Here is a 12,831-nt window from a genome sequence, read left to right as displayed (position 1 = left end):
TTTTCCCAGTGGTATTTATACCCACAGCACCAATGTTTAGTAACAGCTCATCCCAATTTACTCTAGTAAACAAGTGACTCTTTCTGTCAGACATGATTATACAAAAAATCCACACAAACTCCAGTTTGCAGTTACTGATAAAAAAATATTCCAGGGTACTGGCAGCAATCCTTCTGTGCTACAAAGTAACATCATTACACAAGCAGCTGAAAGAACAATGAAGTGTTTATTTCAAACATAACTCTTAAGAAAGTCTTTCCTCTTAAGCTTTTCCTTTCAAAATGTTAACTGCTTGTAGTTGACTCAAATAAAACAGCCTGTGTGTGGGAGGAAAAATTACAGTCATCTCTGCTTATCCAAGAGCAGCTTATCTAGGTTACAGATTAACTAAACCACTGAGACAAGAGAAAACAAGCTGGTTCACAAGCAGAATCGGCCTGAGCAAAAAGAATGCCTACAGACTTGCATGGCCTTAATCTCCCAGTCTCCACACACAGCCTTTGCCTTTCACAGGTGTGCCTTTCTCTGATAAGCTATGTAAGCCCGAGCTCTGAGACGACATCCAGAACAATGCCAGCAAGGCAAAATTAGGTTAGCAGGAAATGAGAAACAAAATCACGTATTTAAAGAAAAAAACTGGCAGGAAACAGTAAAAGAAATCACCATCAGTATAAACTGAAACAAACTAAAGCTCTAAACTCCGCATCAGATCTGTGCAGTTCACCAAAGCACTTTTATCACTTTGAGCGTGTTGCAAGATTCAGCTCTAAGGATTAGGTGACGAAGGAAATGCACCACCACCAAAAAAGATAACTGCAATACCTCCTCTTCAACGGACTGATACTCCTTATCATCAGGTGCAAGGTCAAGGAGAATAGTCCCCTGACTCACGCAGTGGAAAGTTAAATACGGGTTGGTACCTACAAAGGGAAGGAATTAGAGAAGTTAAAAAAAAAAAAAAAAAATCATCGGGGAAAATAAAGCCAGACTTATTTTTACAAAACATCGCAATTTTTCTGCTTATACAACCCCGGGAGGCAGGAAGCACAAAATAAACACAAGGACTAAAAATAACCTTAATAAATCACCTAAATAACCTTCAAAAGATGAAGTACTTTCATTGGCAGCAGGGTCTTCAGAGAGAGAAGGAAAATGCAGGTGTGACCACTACAGTTTGTGATTTGTGCTTTAAGAGAAGCACTCAAGTAGCATGGGGCAGCAAAGAGCTCCATCAAGTCTATGCATTAGGATACAGCTGGCCTATATGTAGGGCAAATCAACCCAAAAGCTCCCCCCTCCTTGGTCAAACAGAACCCCTGCAAATGGGAACAGCTTCCACAGCTGCCTCAAGGTTGTCCATTCTCTGGAATGATGAGCAGCCACTCAGTCCTGTTTCAACCCAAATCAGCGAGCATGTTTTCCAAACAACCATGCTCTTCCAATTCCTGGTATCAACGTGTACATTTACAGCAGGGGACTTCTGGGAGCCTGTTCTGTGCTACTCAGACTAACCAGTAAAAACATCGTATTTACCTTGCTGGCCTCCTAGAAGCCTCTCCACACCTTTTATCAATTTGTGTCGGTGGCCATAGGCGTTAATCCCTATTTCTTTAAGCTCCTCATGTCCCATGTCTGCCAACACATCTAGGGTTATCTGGAAAGGTGGAAAATCACAAAAATCACCAGCCAAACCCGGCTTGACTCCCAAAGCCAAATATACATTAGCTCAGAAAAGGGATTGTATTTGTGCTACAACCAAAAGAACACATTTTTACCATATCCTTAACTGCTGCCACCTTCTGGCACACCCCTCCCTCAAACAGGACCATGTTCAGCTGCTACAGCCCAAGCTGCACAAAACTTTAACTTCTCTTACAGCAATTGACAAGAGCTCATTCTCGCAGGAGGCTGTAAAAACCATTTCTTCTTACGTAGGAGGAGGATGCATGGAAAAGTTGGGACAGGTCAAAGCCTGGAACATTTCTGAAGCATTCAAGGTCTCACCTTCTAGTTAATTCAGAATTTTCACTGTGCAACCAAAAAGGTATTTCACACTGGTATATTGTGGTGTGTGCATACCCACACATGTGCCTGCACAGAGATGAAGCCAGCGAGTTGGCTAGGTTAAGTCAACTATCCCAACTATTTTTCATGCTCAATTTTGGGAAATAATTAGCATTGTGAGGACAGGCATAACTAGTTATGTTATTGTAATATACAAATACATCCACAATCACCTGACACGATTTTAGACATCAAGGTCAAAGAGATAATTGGTGGAAATAGACAAATAATAAAACAAGCTGTCAAACTATTTTTGAAATTGAAAAAGAGAAGGATAGAGGTGCTAAAGGAAATACACATTTTTCATTGCTGTAAGGCAATTCTGTGCCAAGGTGTTTATGTGAAACAAAGATTTAATGTAATGGAGGTAACTGTATAAAAGCCTACTTCCAATTTTACATTAAATCAGAATTGGAAGCATAGCAAATAATAGGAACCCATACAACTTGCTTAAAAACCAGGTAGATCAATAGCACAACTGGACTTGCAGATATCAACACTGTCAACTACAGAGTACCACAAATCCAAGAGAAAGCAATTCCAGCAAGGAATTACAGAAAATTTGAACAACTGTGCAACTGAGCCCTAATGAGATTGCTGTGGAAAAGCCACTGAAGACATTCATCATGTGCACAGAAACATCGAAAAAAAAAACAGAGAAAAGACAGATAACAGACAGCACCAGCACCGACCCAATATCATTATGAGATTAGAGCCGAGTAGAAAAAATGAACAGGAAGGTAGTAGGATGATGAGCTTATTTTTAGACAAACCTAAAAGAGCAGCTTAGTGATTTCAGAAATGATGAATCTGATTTAAATTGTTAAATCTTATTAGCAGGGAAAGATCTTAAAAACAGGTTAGAAGCTAAGGAAGCAAAAACTGGACAAAAGCAGCACAGCGAGTGGAAGGTGGGAAAACTAATAAAATAAGAACAAAAACTGAGTAGAATACAAATTCATTTGGGGCCGGTTTGCTTCTTACTAGAAGCAGTTCCAAGTTAAAGACTAGAGCCTATGCTTATGTGTAAGAAGGGAAAAAATATTATATAGCATGGCAACTTTGGGGAGGGAGATACCTCTGTAACGTTTCGTGGAAGAATTTGGAGGCTTTTCTGTAAGTAACAAATTACATTTGAAATATTTATTTCCCAATCCATCATAAAAGATTAACAGCAAAAATGTGAGGAAAGAACACCATCAAATCCATCCTCCTTGTACTTTTTACATCCACCACTGTCCATCTTATTCACACAAATAATTTTTTTTAACTCGTAAAACGTTAAATCTAAGAAAACAGTACATAAAAATAGGCCATAAATACCTTACAGAAATGTAAGCTTCTGGAATTGTAATGAGTTGTATCCTTTTCATACACTGCAAATTGTTGATAACTTTGCAGCTTTCCCCATCTCTCAATTGTATTCAAAACTTTTTAGCTCTGCAAATTCAATTAATGCTACAGTCCTAACCCACTAGGAAACCACACTTCTGCATTCTCTGGACTGATCACACTACTCAACTAGATTTCTAGTTCAGTTTAGGGGTCAAACTGGAGGAATTCCTACATCTAATTTAAGTGTCACATGTAGCAGTATAGACGGTGAAAAGTTTCTTCAAATATCAAGATTGCTACAGGATAAGTGAAGGTGATGTTCCAACCTAAATTTTCTAATAGCCCCTTATGTTCAAAAGTTAATTAAAAGTTCATATGCAGTTCTCAGAATACAAACCAAATGAGCAATCACCATTTTTTAAGAAAGTGGAAACCACTGCTAATTAAATCAAACAGGCAGATATTTTTGTCTCTACCTCACTGAAAAGCATTTGCCAATGCATTCATTACTGCACCTGTTTTTTTTTCCTGCAAATGTGAAATCATCTTTTCGCTCTCTTTTAAAATCAGGGAATTGAAGTCTCTCTTCAAAACACAGAAAACACTTGACACTTACCTGTTCTGTCTCAAAGATGTCCCGAAGGTGCTCAAGACCAAGGCTTTTCAGGAACTGAGTAATGTTCATGTCAAGACCAGAAACTGTAACAAGAAAAAAATCATTTAATCTCACACACTCAATTCAAATAAGTAAATAAACCAACAAATACCACTTATCTTAAAATCCCAGTCACTTATTTTTCATACAACCAATTTGCCTTATAGAAAACAATCCACTTCCACTGTGTGAAACATCAGTGCAAATATCATCACTATTCCCCTCCTCAGTATCAAATAATGAAAAGCACAATCAGTCTGTGCCAGAGGCTCATATTGCAAGGGGAAGGAAATGAAGACTGGGTGTATTTTTGGTATGTGATCACCCAGATGCTGATATACAGCATGTATTCCAAATAAGAATCAAAAGATCTAAAAAGTCTTCACTATCATAACATTGTCAAATTAATTCTCATTGGATCTTCTGGATAAAATCAACAACAAACATCTGGGCACATAATCAGATATGCTTTTGTAATCAGAACTAACTGTGAAAAGCAAAGATAAGTGAACAGCCAACAACATTCCTGCAGAGCACATCAGAACAGAGAAACATCAGACACTTCACAATGTGGACAACAGTTCAAACTGTGCAGTAATTTCTGCCTGGTCAGAAATGCTTTTCAGATAAAAACAAGAGCTGCTGTGAATCTGAACTACTGTACTTCTAGCAATGCAAACTTGTCCAGCAGCAAATGCACCTTCTCCCTCCTTTCTTTCAGTTCCCGCTGCTCCATCACCAGTATTTGACGTCCCTCCGACCGCTAGTTCTGCCAGTGGCCCGGTGAGGTTGTCTATACTGCTGGCAGCAGAGAGGCAGGATGGCGTAGATGCTGGCGAGATCAAGGAGGCACTAACAACAGTTGCTTGAGGCTTAAAGCATGTAGGTAAAGCTTCTGGAGGCATCGCATCTATCAGCAGAGCTCTGATATCATCAGCCTGAAAAACACAGAAACATTCAACTTGAGGCTCAGTTGTATCACAAGTCACTGATCTCTGTAAAGAGTTTTTTCTTGGAACCCTTTTTTTAAATTAACCACCCTATTCTCCCAGTTAAAAGGAAAATCTCCTGTTTTTCTAACATGGGAATTTATGGCTGCTAGAGCATTCCGATACATTGCACAGAGACGTCACAGGTGTTTAAGGCAGGTACAGCAATATAAAAACATTATCCTCAGCAACTTAGGCCACACAACACCATCTCAATTTGTGTCAGTTAATTCTGGTCAAGCATTTTGCACTGGATCAAAGTTTCAATGGAAAACTCTACCCTTCCCCCTTTGCCACGATAATCTCTTAATATTTAAAACAAAAAACCAACAGGAACTTCAGGAAGACTATGAACTTGGCTAGCAACTGGACTGCAAAATGCCTTTATAGACTAAATTAAAAAGAATCCTCATCTTCAAGAATTTCCTCTTGACACGTCCTTCTGTGATTCTTGCACCAGAAATGGATATGGCATCCAATTCGAGTGTAGTTATCTATTTTAGCAAGAATGGTTAAGCTGACACATGCATGTTCACACGACCTTCTTAGGTTCCTTCACCATCTGCCACCATCACCACTAACAAGAAAGTGTACAGTGCCAGTTTTAAAATAGATTAGACAGTCACTCACAAATTCTAGGATGTTGTTTTGGAACTCTTCAAAAAAGAGCTGAGGTAATACGCAGGCACCAACCATAATCAACTACTAAATGATTCCCTTCCAATAAAACCTCATCTCATTTCTCTTCCAGGTTCAGTGAAATCATTACTGACAGCCCACACAGGCTGACTACCACTGGGGGCATTTTCAGATAGATTAGCTTCTGGCAATGAGAAGACTGATTCCAGGAGTGAATCCTTTAGCAGAGGGGATCCTTATATCACAAACCACGTTAAGATCTCAGCCAGAGGATATCCATGGGTAAAAGAAATTGCAAATGCACCCTAGAGACATTCATTTCCCTCTACTTTGACACAGAGAAAGCTGAAGGTGCAGAAAGTCATTTATATGCAGAGCAAACCTTCCAGAGCACTCAGTGGCTGGCACTCCAGCAAGAACTTACTGTTGCCAGGTCTAGTGGTGTCTGACCCTCTTGATTCTTCATGGTTGGATCTGCTCCATGAGCTAAGAGCAAAGCACACAGCTGCGTCCTTCCTTTTTGTGCTGCTTCATGCAATGGTGTGAATGCCCACTTATCTGTTGCATTTACACACGTATTGTATTTGATCAGCAACGCTGCAATGTCCACATGCTAGAAAACAAAAACATTTTAATGAACACAACACTGATAATAAAACATATTTCCCACTTTATGGTGAGAATAATGATGCTTAGAGAACTTCATAATTTCTCTTTCCTTTTTTTTTTTTTTAACCTACTTACTTCCTCCTTATGCAGTAGTGCACTCATCAGGTGTGGCTCTACCCTGCAGCTCCACAGTCACTAAATCTGGATCAACCTTACCAGTCCATTTTTGATCAAGCACACAATTACATTTCTGTCAAATCACCTGAACTACATGGTAAGTAGTCTGTGCTAGCTACAGGATCAGGCCTGATATATCTTCCAGCATAAAACACATAGGCTTAGCTGTCAAAACATTTGCAGAACTGGAAACACAAATGTATGGTGCTGTGACATTTGTGATACACGACTAGGAGATGTGAACTCCAATGCTACACTACTTAGACATCACTTAGATGTCTGCATACAGAGCTTTGTCATGGAACCCAAGCCAACACAAATTTATTCTTCCTCCAATCATATTTTGAGACACGTAATTGATAAATCTCATTAAGAGTGTCATAAGAAGGCTACAAAAGTACTTAAACCTCCATGCTTCCATCAACTATGGAACTTCTATCTTGGAAGTCTCCCAGATTAAAATAACAGAAAATCGGTGAATGAAAACTCACTCTCTTTGACCAATAAAATTACTTCTGGAATACAGCTTAGAAATGAAAAAAAAGAAGTAGGCAAGAGAATGGAATACAGAAAACAGTAAGCAGAAGAACAAAGACTTCTGCTAATAGATTTCATTTTTTTCTTTCAACAGCAATTAAGTGACTCTTAATAGCTCTAGAAGCTCGCTCTGAATGGTTTGAAATTACTGCTGACCTTATTTTTCCTCTTCCAAACTTTTAAAGCAATTGCATTTCCTGCAGCTTCTCTGCCATGACACAAAACCCTACCGAGAGGCACACTTAATGAAGCACTAGCTGAGAGAACTGAAAACACTTCACGAGGAAAAGGTTGCATCTGTGGAACTTGCCAGCATCTGAACATCTGAAAGCAGTACTCATCTGCCTGCTCCCATTACAGAGATCTGACTGGGCTGATGACAGCTCAGAAGTACGGGCAATTACAGGAAAAGCACTGAAACACAGCCTCATTAACTTTTCCTAGAGAGACCAAGATAACCAAATTAAACTGGCATTATGATTTTGAAGTGATTATCAGCTTGAACCAATCTCTTATGTTGCCCTGTGACAATAAAGAATGCCTTATTGACATACAGAATGTGTGCTTTGGTTTGCTATGCTTTGAATGTGTGAGCACAATCTTTGTATCAGAATATATCTCTAGATCTAAGCAACGTGCCGAGCACTTCGTATTTACGATTGAAGCTGATGAATGGTATTGCTTGATATTAGGACCAGCAGTGAAAAACCATAGTGTTGCACTTCAATATCTTAAGCAGTATTCAGAGCTTCTTGCTCTCTAGGACATCAAAAGCCCAGAATGACAGAGAACCAGTGCAAATGACGCAGGCTGTATTTCAGTGATACACTCACTAGAAAGAAGGTGAACACTGCACTTTTCCCCACGCCTTCCTCATTCAGATCTCAACAGAAAGCAAAACATGCGGATTCATTAAGAATGCCTCCCCTAGATTTTGCTCTTCTCATGCTATGGCCCTGCAGGAACAAAGCATTTAATTAGATTGTCAAATCCACCCGTTTTTGAGCTTATGTCCTCTGCCTAGCCTTAAGCATGCTGCTAGGATCTCCTCAAGCACCATCTCTGTACAATCGCTTGCAAAAGCTTTTTCTCAACTCATCTGCAATTAGCAGCTGCTTTTGAGGCATCTGTGCAAGTAGTATGCACAGACACAGAGGAAAGAGGACCAGCCTCATCCAAAATAGTTCAATCAACCATTGCAGCCCCACTGCAACAGACATGATCCCTTCTTACTTCCACACAAATCTTTCAGTACCAACCTGAGTTCCTTCCTCTTTCAGCAGTCACTCACAATTTAAACATTCAAAGCTTTGCATCTGCTTGCTTGCAGAAAGGCAAAGTGATCTTTCCAAACTGCTACACCCAAATATGCCTCACCAAGCTACATCTGTGGGACTAGAAACAGGATGCACATCAGCAACTTGCTCAACAAATATTTCATGCCATCAGAGGCTAAGGTTGTTCACTGCGAGACAACTGCAAAATAACCAGCTTTGGATACGACTTCTAGGAGCTGCCTGTTGATGTGTCCACAAGCAAAAGAGCCTGTACCTACCCCATAAGATGCTGCATTATGTAGAGGTATTAATCCACCTTTGTCCTGGGCATTAACATCAGCACCATGCTCAAGAAGGTATTCAGCTACTTCCAAATTGTTGTAACCAGCTGTAGAAAATAAACAGGAAAAATAAATTGAGTATTAGGAGGGGTTCAGCAAACAGAAATTGTCAGGCAACGTAGCTAAAGCATTTTTTTCAACTGCAAAAGCTCTTTTTTTTTTTTCCTAGTAACCATATTAACTCCTGAAATACAGGTGCCAGTTAACAATACTCTGTATGGCAAAGTTGTCCTTGAAGCTCTGCAACCCCTTCTTATTATATTATGGGAAGCAGACAAAACATACAGGCTCTTGACAGTGGTGTCCAGTGCCAATACAAGAAAGAATGGGCACATGGGACACAAGGTTCCTGGTGAACATCAGGGAGCACTTTACTTAGCAAGTGATGAAGCAGTGGTACAGGTTGCCTAGAGAAGCTATGGAGTCTCCCTCCTTGGAGATATTCAAAACTCACTTGGATGTGGCTACAAACAACCAGGTCTAGGCATCCCTTCTTGAGCTGAGGGGTTTAGCAGATCACTTCCAAAGGTCCCTTTCAACTTCAATCATTCTGTGAAACACATTAAGTCGCTCACCTGCAAGATGTAGTGGTGTTGAATTTCTTCCCTGGGTGTCTCTGCAATTGATATTTTCTTGAGTACACAGCTTCTGCACTCGAGCCAGGCACCCTTTCTTGGCAGCATCTAGCAAAGCAGCATCTCCGCGCAGTAAGTCCTGGATATCTGTGTCTCCTTCTTTCACCAAATCTAGAGGAGTGTTACCATCTCGATTCTTCTTTGTTGGATCAGCCCCATGCTGCAAAGACCAAAGTGCAATGCTGATGTCAAAACCATAAAGAGTGCACACAAATGTCACTATTTTGAAGCACAGGTGAAGCAAGGGATTTTGCCAGTGCAGTTGTATACAGTAAATAAATCCAGGACAGTATGCCAATCTTGGCTAATGAAGCCAAGATCTCAGGTTCACTGAATACAGCCCTGCTGTTGAAAGACATTTCTTGGAGATATATGATCTATAAAAATATTCATTTCTACACTTTCTATTATATAACAGCACAATCTTAAGTTGTTTACAAGTCCTGCCAAGCAGTAAAGAAAACATTCGGTGAGACAGCAGAAAAGTGGATTTAAAATGTTGCTGGAATATACCTGTGCTCATAAAACATGCAAATCAATCACAGAAGAGAACTGCTAAAAACCTGCTAGAGTATGGGATAAACAGGGGAACAAACATCTACAGCATAAAGCATGAGTTGTGTCCATGAACAATGTCATGGGATGACAGCTCTTTCTCTGTACACTGCCAGCAGCCACGGAAAGATCAAACAGATAGGGCACAGGCAGCTGTAGGCATTCTAGTTCTTTGTTTGGCTGCTTCAGAACGATCAGCAATCTAATCCCTGCCAGCAAGTCTACCTTTGCATTTCTCACCAGTCATGCTGGCTACATGCTGTGCCAATGTGAGCCACAGAGAATGAGATGGGGATGGGAAGAGCAGAAGGAATGAACCATCTTGTACTTGGGAGCATTACAGAAACGTTCAAGGTGAAAAGAGTAAGCAGAAAGGGACAGAGCACTAATTACACAGAACCAGATCAGCATTTGTAGTACTCTTGAGAAAAGAGTTTTTGGGTTTTTTTTGTTTGTTTTGGCAAAAAGCTTTTCAAAACCAGGAATGACTTTCCCAGACACAACCTTAGATTCCTTAAGTTTAAACTCACAAAAATCAAACTATTCAAGCATTGTCAAGAATAAATATCTAAGTGAAGAGGTAGCTACTTCTCAGACTCCTTCAAAATCACAGAAACAAACAAAGGAGCCATTTTAAAGAAAGGCTTCGAAAGTTTCTCTAAAAGGTCTGCGTGTTTTTGTTTCATTCTTTACACAGAACAGGGTAGAAAGAGCACAAGTCAGGAGAAATGAATCTCAACATTTACAGCTCAGCAGAACTGACAGCACTGCCATTTGGCATGAGGCACACAGCAGGAGAAGCTCTGAGTAAACTGCAGCATGAGCATGTATCCATGGACACTCAAAATCTTTACAAAACCATGTCATCTTAAGGGTGCATTCAATTCTTGTGCAAGAATGAGCTCTAAAAGAAAGATTTCAACATTTCTGTATTTCCTGTGGCAAGACCCTTTGAAGTTGAACATGACAGATGGCTATATTCCCACTTAAATGGTCAGAAAATTCCAGAGATCTCCAGTGCCTGTAAAGTAATGCTGTGCTTGAGCAATTATGAGTGCTGTTAAAGCTTGAACTCCTGTATTCAGGTGGTACTAACATGGTCATCACTGTGTCTACTCCACAGCCATGTCTGCACACCTTGTGGTTTTTGCTGCTGCTGAGTTTTTAAAAGATGTGCTCTCTCTCTGAATCTGAATACTAATTTGGTAATCAAATGAAATAGTTGATGAGATAGGTGAGAAACATCACAGAACCACAGAATTGCAGAGGTTGAAAGGGACCTCAAGAGATCAAGACCAACCCTCTGCTAAAGCAGGTTCCTATAATAGGTTGCACATGTAGGCATCCAGATGGGCCTTAAAATATCTCCATGGAAGGAGACTCCAGAATCGATTTGGGCAACCTGTTCCTGTGCTCTGTCACCATTATTGTAAAATTCTTCCACGTGCTTGTATGGAGCTTCCTATGTGCAAGTTTTAGGCCACTGATTCTTGCCCTGTCACTATGCACCACTGAGAAGAGCCTGGCCTCATCCATTTGCTTCCCAGCTCTCTTTAGATATGTATAAACATTATTCAGATCCCTCCTCAGTCTTCTTTGTCACAGGTTGAACAGAGCCACATTACTCAGCCTCTCCTCATACAGGATATGCTGCAGTACTTTTATCATCTTCGTGGCCCTCTGCCGGACACCTTCAAGGAGATCCCTGTGTTTTTTGAGCTGGGGAGCCCAGAAATGGACATAGTATTCTAAATGTGGCTTCATGTGGCAGAGAGCATGGCGTGCTGGCCATACTCCTTTTAATACACTCCAGGATACCAAAGATGATCTTGGCCACAAGGGCACACAGCTGGCTCATGGCCAACCTGTTGTCCACGAGAACACTCAGGTCCTTCTCTACAGATCCTCTCCAGCAGTCATCCCCTAACCTGTAGTGATTCATGTGCTTATTTCTCCCCATAGGCAAGACTCTACACTTACTTTGTTATACTGGGGCTTTGCAGCTGCAAGAGCAAAAGAAGTGCGTGGGGAAGAACAACTTAATTTTAAGACAATCCACATTGTTACTTATTCATATTTTAAATACCGTGCTTCAAGAAATTTGAAGTCACAAGGCTATAATAGGAAATAGCATTGGTAAGAAAATCCACTAGAACCCACTTCTAACATCCCTTAGAAGTGACCTTATGTTAAGAACTCCCAAACTCATGGAAACATGTTGGCATTACCTCACATCTTTTACAGCTTCTGCTGATCAGGAATATTTATTCCACAGGATACTAATACACATTCCCTCCAGGATCTTGATAGATTATACATTGATCTAACAATTTAATTTTAATTTTAATTTTTATTTTTTTTTACATGTCAGACACGCTAAATAAGTCCCCACCTGCAGTTATTGAACTATAACACACTATTGCACGTATTTACAAAGATTTACTAAACCACATAAACTGTTCCAGAAGGGGATGAATAGGCAAGGACTTCTGGTGTTTTCTGTTCATTTGGTTGCTGTGGGCTTTTTTTTTTCCTCCTTTCCCAAACAAATTCTTTCTCCCCCCCTTCTCCCTCCCCCAGATATTGAGAGTTTTGTCCTACTTGGTTAATAGCATTAACTGGTCGTGCTGGACCAATCTAATAAACCTACTGGAAAAAGCAACCATTCTAACAATTCTCTGTAAGTGAACAGACATTACACAATACGCTGACAACTGTAAGATGAAAATAGACTGAACGGCACCATTAAGAATTCACAATGCAAATACGTTTGAACGCGATCTTATACAAAAACAAAGCATATATTCAAAAACATTTAAAAATTCTAGATCACATACTTTTAATAGCAGTTTGCAGATTTCATATTTCCCTTTTGCTGCTGCTTCATGAAGAGGAGTGAATTTCCACAGGTCTGCTACATTGACAGAAGCACCATGCCTCACTAAGAGTTCAGCTACTTCGTAGTGTCCATAAGAACAGGCGTTGTGCAAGGGAACTAAGCCGCTAATCAAAGATAAA

General features: G+C 40.1%; 1 protein-coding gene across 1 annotated transcript in view; it reads right to left on the bottom strand.

Annotated features, from left to right (window-relative positions):
• TNKS (tankyrase) overlaps positions 1–12,831 on the bottom strand; it is a 106,267-nt gene that overhangs the window by 8,648 nt on the left and 84,788 nt on the right. Inside the window, exons 16-23 of the mRNA XM_042812459.1 lie at positions 12,651–12,816; positions 9,199–9,418; positions 8,561–8,670; positions 6,107–6,295; positions 4,755–4,992; positions 4,016–4,098; positions 1,534–1,654; positions 823–920 (exon numbers count right to left, since the gene is read on the bottom strand). Coding sequence (XP_042668393.1) covers positions 823–920; positions 1,534–1,654; positions 4,016–4,098; positions 4,755–4,992; positions 6,107–6,295; positions 8,561–8,670; positions 9,199–9,418; positions 12,651–12,816 — 1,225 coding nt within the window. The remainder of the gene's footprint in view (positions 1–822; positions 921–1,533; positions 1,655–4,015; positions 4,099–4,754; positions 4,993–6,106; positions 6,296–8,560; positions 8,671–9,198; positions 9,419–12,650; positions 12,817–12,831) is intronic.

Source organism: Centrocercus urophasianus, unplaced genomic scaffold (genome assembly GCF_019232065.1).
Source record: "Centrocercus urophasianus isolate 14NV4802_14NV808 unplaced genomic scaffold, USGS_Curo_1.0 seq_13, whole genome shotgun sequence".
Taxonomy (NCBI): Eukaryota; Metazoa; Chordata; class Aves; order Galliformes; family Phasianidae; genus Centrocercus; species Centrocercus urophasianus.
The sequence above is the reverse complement of the archived record's forward strand: the minus strand, read 5'-3'. Positions and strand labels throughout refer to the sequence as shown.